Source organism: Ornithodoros turicata, chromosome 3 (assembly GCF_037126465.1).
Source record: "Ornithodoros turicata isolate Travis chromosome 3, ASM3712646v1, whole genome shotgun sequence".
In the NCBI taxonomy this organism is placed as follows: Eukaryota; Metazoa; Arthropoda; class Arachnida; order Ixodida; family Argasidae; genus Ornithodoros; species Ornithodoros turicata.
Genome location: NC_088203.1, coordinates 75,210,590 through 75,220,570, shown reverse-complemented (window position 1 = coordinate 75,220,570; position 9,981 = coordinate 75,210,590). Strand labels below are relative to the sequence as shown.

General features: G+C 43.7%; 1 protein-coding gene across 4 annotated transcripts in view; it reads left to right on the top strand.

Moving 5' to 3' along the window:
• The window catches only part of LOC135388620 (protein prenyltransferase alpha subunit repeat-containing protein 1-like), a 59,347-nt gene extending 51,125 nt beyond the window's left edge, over nt 1-8,222 (top strand). For all 4 annotated transcript variants that reach the window (XM_064618269.1, XM_064618267.1, XM_064618268.1 and 1 more), the window contains 6 exons: nt 199-312; nt 400-560; nt 640-715; nt 824-928; nt 1,725-1,896; nt 5,230-8,222. In XM_064618269.1, coding sequence (XP_064474339.1) covers nt 242-312; nt 400-560; nt 640-715; nt 824-928; nt 1,725-1,896; nt 5,230-5,637 — 993 coding nt within the window. In that variant the 5' untranslated portion in view covers nt 199-241 and the 3' untranslated portion in view covers nt 5,638-8,222. The remainder of the gene's footprint in view (nt 1-198; nt 313-399; nt 561-639; nt 716-823; nt 929-1,724; nt 1,897-5,229) is intronic.
• Nucleotides 8,223-9,981: the final 1,759 nt, after the last annotated feature.

Sequence of the window (9,981 nt, the reverse complement as noted above, 5' to 3'; positions counted from 1 at the left end):
CGTACATTTCGCATAAGGGAAAAAATAAAAATAAAAAGAGCAAGCATCTATTCGTGTGTTGTTGTAAATACACAAATCTTGGCATCTTATCGGCACACCATTGGACAAAACACTTTGTCCGGTTCGCGTAATATTTCTCGTAAGATATCCATCACTTGCTCTGCAAAGCAGGAATAACCTTGCCGTCACGTCTTGCAGAAGCAAATCGTAAGAGTTTGTCTGGCACAGTCAGTACAACAAGATGGACCATGAATCGTTGGCGGAAAGAATACTTCTGGACTTGAGCAATGCCTTCAAGAAAGAGCCATACATGTACGTATAGTGTCAAGCTCACGAACGAATGAAGAGATCAAAATGTGGAGTAGGCTCAGGGACAGAGTCGTTTACAATCTCATGCAGTAAGGAGTTCGATGTGCTTCCTGTGAGCAACTCGTCCTGCAACCGCAGTCCAGTGGTCTGTGTGGACGGCCACCTTGCTCTGGGAAGTTGGTGCATCCCGCATGTCTATGGCTATGCCTACTCCAAGCTCATGGAAGCCCGAAGCAACATCGGCAGATATGGTACGGTTCTTTACTCAGTATCATAGCAGGTTTTACATTTCGAACACCAGAGGGAATGCAGTTCTGGTTTTTCTTGAAGAAAAAGACGCAGTTCTTGGTTGGTCGAGGCTGGTTATCTTGGTGAACCCAGATGTACAGCTGGCATGGAACGTAAGGTGAGGACAACATACTGCTTTCAAATTGTATAAATACATAGCTGTGTTATTGACAAAAGACTGGCTGTTTGCAACCCGCTTCCGTAACTTGCTTGTTACATGTTGCAGGAAAGAACTGTTCTTATGCAAACAAACTACCTTTGAAGAGGAGCTCAAATTCTCGCATCTGGTTCTTACACGGAAGCCAAAGTGCTCTGAGGTGTTTGCTCATAGGTATGCATAACGTCAACTTTACATGTTCAATTTTGGGAAACAGGATATCTGTCTTCATGTCTGGATTGGATATTTCAACGAATGCCAACTTTCTTTACTAGTCAGGAAAGCCAGCTTTTGTGATGTGAATAATGTAATTCTTGGTCAAGCGTGCATCACAGTTTCAGCAGTAAAGTATCACAGTGAATCCGAAATATGCTTTGATACCCATAGACCTTTTTCCCCCATAGGTTATTTAGACCAGGAGACTTGGAGTTGACGGAGCTATTAAGTGAATAGACTTATGCGGAAATAAATGTTCAGGAGGCAACTGAATAGTGAGTAAAGAAAGAAGTTCTTTCTGCTGAGGTGATTAGCTCTCAAGCGAGTGAGAACTATTCCTCCTGATAAGCTTGTTGAGGCATAACATTATCGGAGGGTGGCAACCGTAAACCACAGGAAACTTATCTGCTACTGCCACTGGCTGTGGCGCTGCTGCTGTGCCGGGCTAGATCGCGAGTTACCTGATTGTCCCTCCCATCTGCACTTTCTTCTTTCACTTCCATGTTCTTTGAAGGGGTGGAGGTTTTCTTTTAGGGTGTGCAGATCAGACACCTCTCTCTCTCTCTCTCTCACACACACAAAAGAGATCTGCTGTGCTCGTTATTCTCCTGCAGGGGCTCATGTTGTTTGTTGCACAACAAGCTGCAGCAAAAAACTAAAAATAAGTTAGCACAGTAGGTCTGTCATGTTCTAGTTTATCTACGTCCTTTTTTATTTCTCTTCTAACACATTTGATTTGGATCTTTCGTTGCAGACGATGGATATTACAACATACATTACCGGGCCTTTCTAGCGATAGGATGGGCAATATTCTGCAGGAAGAGCTTAAAGCCTGCCAACTGGCAGCAAACAAATACCACTCAAACTATTATGCTTGGGCATACCGGATATGGCTCATGGACAGCTTTGTACATGGAAACCCTTTGGTATGTCACCTTCGAAGCATGCCATTTTGTTTTGTTTTTCTTTGCCAGGTTCTTCTGTGACAGTGTTGTGCTTGCAAGAGTAAGTAAAAGGAGCAGAGGGGTGGCCCCATTAAATATGCTGGAAGTGCATCGATTCTGATAATGATAATTTGTGGTCTGAGTTCATGGGACAACAACATGAGTGATGCCATGGCGGTTTGTCCATGACTTATGCTCCTGTCAGAGGCCGTCTGACAGGAGTATAAGTCATGCCCTCTGGTATATGTCAATTGGTAAACTGACATCTGTGTTACTTAACTGTCCTTTACAGTTGACGTCTGTCAGACGTGCACTAACTGACATCGCTGACTAGTGATGTTCATACCCATAACCAAACAGCCCTTTCGCATGCAAGGTGGAAGACAAGTCACATAATATCCTAGCAATACAAAACCAGCTCTCTACGTCAAGAGAAAATTTTACTCAGGGCATGTTTTAATCCTTCTTGAACTCTATCGCAGCAGTATACAGTGTTTATTTTGATTTTTTCAGAATTTTTATTAAAAAATAGCGGAGCAAAATAGATGCCATTTTTACAGTTTAGTGCTACGGCCAGGCTGATATCTTGTCGAAGAAAGTTTGCAACTACAAGATTACTAATTGCTAAAATTCGTTAATTAACTCTTTAATTAGGGGACATCGAGTAAAGCGGGAGATCAGAATCAGAGACCATCTTAGTTGAAAGCCATTCTGCATTAAAAAAATCCTGAAACATGCACCTACGTTAAGATATCCATCCCCTAATTTTCATATGCAAATGAACCTAAACTGAAAAAGCGCAGCTGAGAAGCGCATCACCTTCGCAACGAAGGCTTATTTGGGCGGGAAAGCGGTTTATCTGGTCCGCAGGTCGGCAGCTACTCTAATAATCTCCATCTCTCCAAATCACGTGCCCCTTTAACGTGAAAGGAGGGCTGTACTCCTCAAAATTTTTTTTCTTTTTGCAATGATTCTTTGGACATTGCTTATCAACTGATTAGCGAGCGGCTCATCTCCTTACACTCGCTAATTAAACAAACATCCAAATTTTTAAAATTTGACTTCGCACACTTATGGAGCCTCTGTTTTACGTATCGGGACATTCAGCGAAAAAATCTTAAAAAACGTGTTGACACTTAGTGATCTTTAGAGTAATTTGTCAGTCTCGCTTTACATGCTTCTTGAGCGCACCAAGCCTACAGTGCACCGATGAGCTCTTTGGATCAGCCATCCTGCTGTCAATTGTGTGTTCATCCACCTGGTTCGTGCATGGGGGTGATGGAAGATTAGGCACAGCCGCAAGAGACGCTTTGGTATTCCTGTAAAAGCGACTGGTAAACAGCACTGGCGGTTCTGTCATTCTGTAGGTGAGATAGCGTGCTCTTATCATGGATGATGACGAATGCGCCGTGACCACTGAGCTAATGGGGGTTGAGGAGGAGAAGGAACAGCAAGGCGTCTCCTGCGGTCTTGCGGCTGTTTCTTTTTCTTAGTGCCCTGTGTGCCAACCAGGCGGATGAACACGAAATTGACAGTCGGATAGCTGATCCAAAGGGCTCATTGGTGCGCTGCTCCGCGCAAGAAATATATAAAACAAAACCGATTAATTACTCGAAAAAATCATGCAGTGTCGACGCTTTTTAAAAAAATATTTTTTGCTGAAGGTCCCGATACGTCAAACAAAGGTTCTGTAAGTGTGCGAAGTAAAATTTAAAAGTTGGCATGTTTATTGAATTAGTGAGCGTATGCAAATGAGCCGCTCACTACTCAGTCGATGGCCGATGTCCCAAGGATCTTTACCAAAAAGAAAGTTCTTCAATGGTGCTGCCTGTTTACGAATTATTCAGCCGGGGGACCTTCGTAAAACACCTGGTATATGTTGAGGCTATGCCGTTTATGCTCTAAAGGCCGTTAGTGAGCTCCGTTAGTAAAAAATCCCAGTTATTGCTCAAGGCCATTTGCACTGGCGTGTGACATGGACACAAAGGTCCTTCATCCTAAGTGACAGTTACTAAATAGATTGACATTTGGTGTATCTTCTCACAGGGATATTAATTTTTCCCACCCAATGAGTGCTTTAATGTAAGCTGAAATCTCAGCACATAGAATCATTTTTTGATGTGCAGACCTGTAAAAATTACTTTTCAGAAGTTGTTAAATTACAGTTACAATTATAAAATCACAATTATAACTTATATACAATTGCAGTTACTACAAAAGAGGAATTGGGTTACACCGGGTTACATTAATTTCATTGCATAGTTTTGATGGTTCCTTTATTATTTCCTGAGGAACAAATACAAGTATTTGTACAGTACAAATATGGAAGTATATTTCTTGAAAGGTCAAATGAAATGACTAGCATGATGACTTACAAAGAGAGCCTTTTTTAACTTATGCCAAACACAAAGGATGCTGCTTATGTCTGCAGCTTGTAATGTCCATGCAAAGTAATTCCAAAAGTATCTCCACATGCATTACAATTTACTTGCACAAGTGTTAAGTTACAGTTATAATTACATAATATCGAAAGTAACCCTGGAAGTAATTATTTATTGGGAATCTAATTAATTACAGTATTTGGGCTACTTAGAAATTACAGTGAACCCTCGTTAGTATGACCTCACGATAATCTGACGTGCTCACTTTATTACCGTTTTTTTTGGGGAACCGTTTCGCTGCCATGTAAATCCACCTCGTTAATACGACAATTCGCTTGTCCGACAATTACCAAGATTTTTGTCACAAGTAGGGTCAAATACAGGTATTATCTTCTCGCTATCATGACCGTGTCACATGACCTGCGCAGCAGCCCCAGGAAGAGGCTACCACGGGCAGAGGGTGACACGTGTTAAACCAGTGTTTGGGATGACTCCTGATGTTGTTGAGTTTGGGACTCATAGCCCATGCACAGTTGATGCTGCTATTGTCCATCTGTAAAGCTTTATTGCTGACAGTTGCTCCAAGTATACAGACTTTTTTCAGAAGATCAATCATCGTAATTACGTTGTCTTTTATTCTGCGTAACACTCTGTACGGTCAGTGGAGGGTGCGTTTCTCGTTAATATGACAATTCGCTTTATGACCAAAGGGAGCGGGAATGGTAGTGATCATATTAACGAGGGTTTACTGTAATTACTTTACAGGTCTGCGTGGTTTACTTTGCAGGTCTGCTAGCTTCCCTCGCAGAGGATCACATGTTTTCTAAAGCTCCTTGTTCTTTTCCCGAGTACCATAATTGGACTTATCTTTTGAACGACTTCTTTGAGTGTGTGAGATTTTTAGGGAAAACGTTGAGATAACATAAATTTGCAGGTACTCGAATCAGAGATCCAGATGACACGGGATTGGGTGCAAAACCATGTGTCGGACTGCAGCGGTTTTCACTACCGGCAGTACCTGCTCAAACGAGTGGGCAGCTCTCCACTACTTGTTCGGGAACTTGCCCTGTGTGACGAGCTGTGTCTGCAGTTTCCAGGACACGAAGCTATCTGGAGCCACCGCCGCTTCTGCCTCTGGTGGTTACACCCACCAACGTCAGTCGCAGCGACAAACGGAGAACAGTCATTGGCCAAGAAAGCGCGTGGCACGACCGATTGGTGTGCAACGGAAGAAGCTTTTTTGGCTTGTTGCGCTGGTCAGGGAGCGTGGCAGGACACACTGGTTCACCGTCACGTTCAGTGGTTACGGAACGTACTGAATTGGATGGGGTCGGTTCCATGATAAAGAGTATTGTCTACAGCAGGGAGATTGAGAATTCGGCAAATGGCTCCAGACACTGCTACTGGTGCTCTGAAACTCGCCAAGCTAGAGAGCAAACAGAAGTCTTCCAGGAGCTGTGCGAACGCAAAACAGGATGATGGATCGCACCCCCAATTTCCATCGTGCTTGTCTTTCACAAAATAAGTTAATGTGATGGTCCCTTGAGACCGTGATACCATTCTCTCTTGAGGCCATCAGCTACGAGTGAGACAGAGGCAGGGCAGGTAGAGTTAGAGTGAGAGAGAGGTAGAGGACTTGCGACATCTTTTTTCGGGTAGGCTATCACATGGTACGTGCATATAGTAGCACTGCACGTTATGTTTCTACGCCGCAAGGTTATGGTGCTATATGCTTTTAAGGGGTGCCATATTGCATAACGATGCCAACACTGAGAGACTTGAGGGCTTCTGTGCACTTTCAAGTTTACATTGCAGGGCACGAATAATGTCTTGTGGCACATTGGCACTTTGCAGAGGCTGTTACGTATAAAGTAGGTGCTGGTGTGAGGATTCATGTAGGACATTCCACATCTAATGACTATGGAGTATCAAAGGGCGACGTGCCGTGGTTTGAGGCAGTCTCTGCACTCTACGGACACCTTAAAAGATGTTTAATCCGTAATCTCACTTTTGCCCATGGCTTTCTCCTCAGAACGTGCCACAGACCCCTGCACTGCATCTTTCTCTGGAAAAAAAAAAGCACTACCTCTACTACTGTGCAGCATATTCTTGGTATCACGCAAAGTGTTTTCGTCTTACCTTAAAAAATGAGTGAAATAAAACTTGCGTGGCATCAACTGCGTACCACACACGAGTAAAGCTGTGCCATTCTGTGGGGTCCATGCCGCATTATTTTGTACAGGTTCTCACATTTGCACGTGCGGGCAGTTCACAAGAACATCACCACTTTTAATGAGTATTACTTTTACTTTAAAGTAGGTAGGAAGCAAAGGGTTGCAACTTGTTTCATATGTCAGTTACACTTACCTGTAACACTGTGAAATGATATAGCTGAGGCATGGAAGGTTGGAACCACATGCTTTCTTTGAAAACGTGTTCCTGTCAGCTCTTCCTGATGTGGCACATGAGCACCATGTTGGCAGAGTTGTTGTTACTATATTGTTACTGTCATTACTATTTTAAGATCAATATTTTTCTAGTCCGTAGCACGTGGACAGCGCTAGTTTTGTGTAACAACGTCCAACTGTTTCATGTAGCCTAGCTGTACCGTGCAGTGCACAGCAAGTGCTCACTAACCACATTATTGTTTCAAGAGGTGTTCTTTGTCAGAGAAATATATACCGTAGCATGAAAGAACATTTTCAGACTAGAGTATGATACTGGAATGTGTTCATTAGAAAGTTGCTCAAGCGGAATGTGTTGCATCTCCCAAATAAAATAGCTAATAGCACAGCAAAGTTCCCCCCCCCCCCATGTGTTGCTGTTGTGGGGGCGTATGTTTGTCAGAAAGTATTGTGGTTTCCATACAGGTGCATCTAACATAAAAGCTGATGCGCTTTGGAGCACGTAACAATATAGTAAAAACTGCACGAACAAATAGATATTTTTATTATCCCTGTAGGTTGGCCCTGTGGCCGATTAATATGGTAAAGCTTGTACACCAGTGTAGGCAACAAGAAGTCACATTGTGGTCATGAGTGCTAAAGTATGTAGTGAGAGAATTGTTAAACGTAGCATAATACCTGACAATGATTTTCGTGGTGTCTATCATTCAAAGTAACTTTTGCTGTAAAAGTTCTTAAGTTGGGAATGTGACATTATTTGTCTCGAGGATTACTTTTATTTCCAACAGAGGCAACATTGAGTAAGCTTCGTGACATTGCAAAATGCAGTTCTTCAAGTACATCTTTGAGCAGTGTGTCCACTTTATTTGAGTAGAAATTTGTGCCGGGCTTTTTCAGTAGGTCTAGTCACGTTCACGCGGTTTTATTCTCATTTTTTGCCAACCTCTGTCAAGCTTATGTGTCACTACAAAGTGATTGCCATCGCATCAAATGTTTCGGATTTGACTAAACCAAATCATCGAGGTACTTTTAGACCTGCACGATAACTTACAGCTGAGGCATAATAGCACCACAGTCTATTTTCGTACTTAAACACGGTGTTAGCCAGACTATAGCTAAGTCATTGTATGACAGCGCTAGAAAAGGAAAAAAAAGGACTCCTACTCATTGTCAAACTTGATGTTGTTTGATGTCACACTTGTGGGCAGAGTTCAGCGTGCTGGTTCTGCCACATGGTACTCGCACTGCTCATTCAGCAGTTTCTGCTGAAAGCGACTAATTGTACGTAACACACACATGCCCTTTACCTTAATGAAGAAGCAATATCTGCATGTAGTGTGCATAACTTCTAGAAGGACAAATAGTACAAATGCATGTGCTTGGTAATTGTTGTTCTCAAGAAATATATTGTGTCCACATTGTTGGAAAAGTGCATCATGCTCTGCTTTGAGGTGCTCTCAGTACCCGTTGGTTGGCATGGGGAAAGACTTTATTAAAGCTGTTTGCAAAGCGAGCAAAAGTGTATTGTGTGACACGCCACTGAATGGGATCGTTCGTTAGTTTGGGTTTCTTCGATTAATCTTGGAACAGCTTGGTCTAACCTGAATACAGCCTGAATTCTAATAATTTTTGTAACAAGAAGTTGGAGAACCATCCCAACTTTTAGAACAGCTGAAGTCAACTTGTTGCATGTGTGTGTGTGTGTGTGAGAGAGAGAGAGAGAATAGTTGACGTCACTCGACGTGTAGAGCCAATGCCACCTAGATACAAAGCCTGATCGCTTGAGGTACGTGACGTAACAATTAAGGGTGCACCAATTATGGTGGCTAGATGAATATTGTCTGGTGTGAGGAGCGCCCACAGCCTCCTATCCGACGGAGCGGGACTCTTGCGGAAGACGGCCGCCAGGCGCACTGCTCCACGGATGTATGCTACTTTCTGGGCGCTCTGGCTGGTCCCCGGGCGGTGTTCTTTCGCCGTGACATATCAGAGGGTGGGATAGCGACGCTGTCGCGTCTTTGAAGTGCTTTATTTTACTTTATCGTCGGCTGTGCACTGTTTTTGTGGAATGGTGAACCTTTAGCAGACGTATGACGCCCCTGTAACGAAAAAGCGGCGTGCAAAAACGAACAGAGCGCCGACCCTCCGTCGTCGTACATGAACGAATTCAACAGCCCAAGCAACAAACAAAGGTTGGGCCAAGCTAGGCTATAGCTAGGCTGGCCTACCTGGCCTTGCTTGGTACATCATCGGCCAACAAGCTTGTTTCTTGATACGGATCTGTACCTTTGCCAACGATTTGCCAAGCATTGGCCAGCCTACGTTGTGCCAAGCTTGTGCCAAGATACACACCAAAGCATTCCTGCGGCGTCCCTCATTTTCAGACTCAATTGTCTCGCGGCGTAAGGTAATGATATACCATTATTTGTTTGTTGCTCGTATTTCCCACAACGTTTCCTGAGGAAAAACAGATACCATACATAACTTTTCTCGCGAGCTTCCGCAAATTCGGGAGACCTGTTCGCGTGTGTGTCAAAATGAAGGGTGAGGCGTGTCTAATTTTAATTTGGCGCGTACACAAATGACACTGAAATGATGAATTGCGTGTCGTATTAACTCGCCATGAAGGTAATGCTTCTGTTTCTTACTGCTTTAGTTTTGAGAAATTCCCTTGGTCCATCGAAAGTCGAACTTACGCGCTACCATAGCGCTAGACCATTCTACGTTTCCCTCTCCCCCAGGCGAGATTGATCAAAGCTTTGGCAAGTGCTTGGCCAACGAGCTTGTTTCTTGATACGGATCTGTACCCTGGCCGACGGCTTTCCAATCATCGCTCTGCCTATGACTATACAACGCTGCGCCAACGTTGGATGGCCGAAAGAGTCGTTGGCCAACTGTCATCCGACCTTTTGCCAACCGTCGGCCATCGGTCATTGCTTGCTTGGGAGGGGGGCCCACGCTACTATTCAGAAACACTCTTCAAGCTTGTCTCCAAACTTGAAGATACCTTCACAATGCTGTTTTCATATCATAAAAGGCATGCAGACAGCCTACTAGAAATTGGCATGTGCTAAGGCGAAGCCTTGAGCATGTTGGCTGTCGAACCCATAGCGAATATCTCACAATGAACATTGTAAAATTATATGCTGTGATGAGAATGCACTTCCCCGTAAAGGGCATTAACCGTCCTCGCGCAGAGCGGAGCAAAAAACAGAAACTTTCAAAGGAGGCGCGTCTCCATCAGTGGATATACACACATGTGAGCATTCAGACTCGTGTAT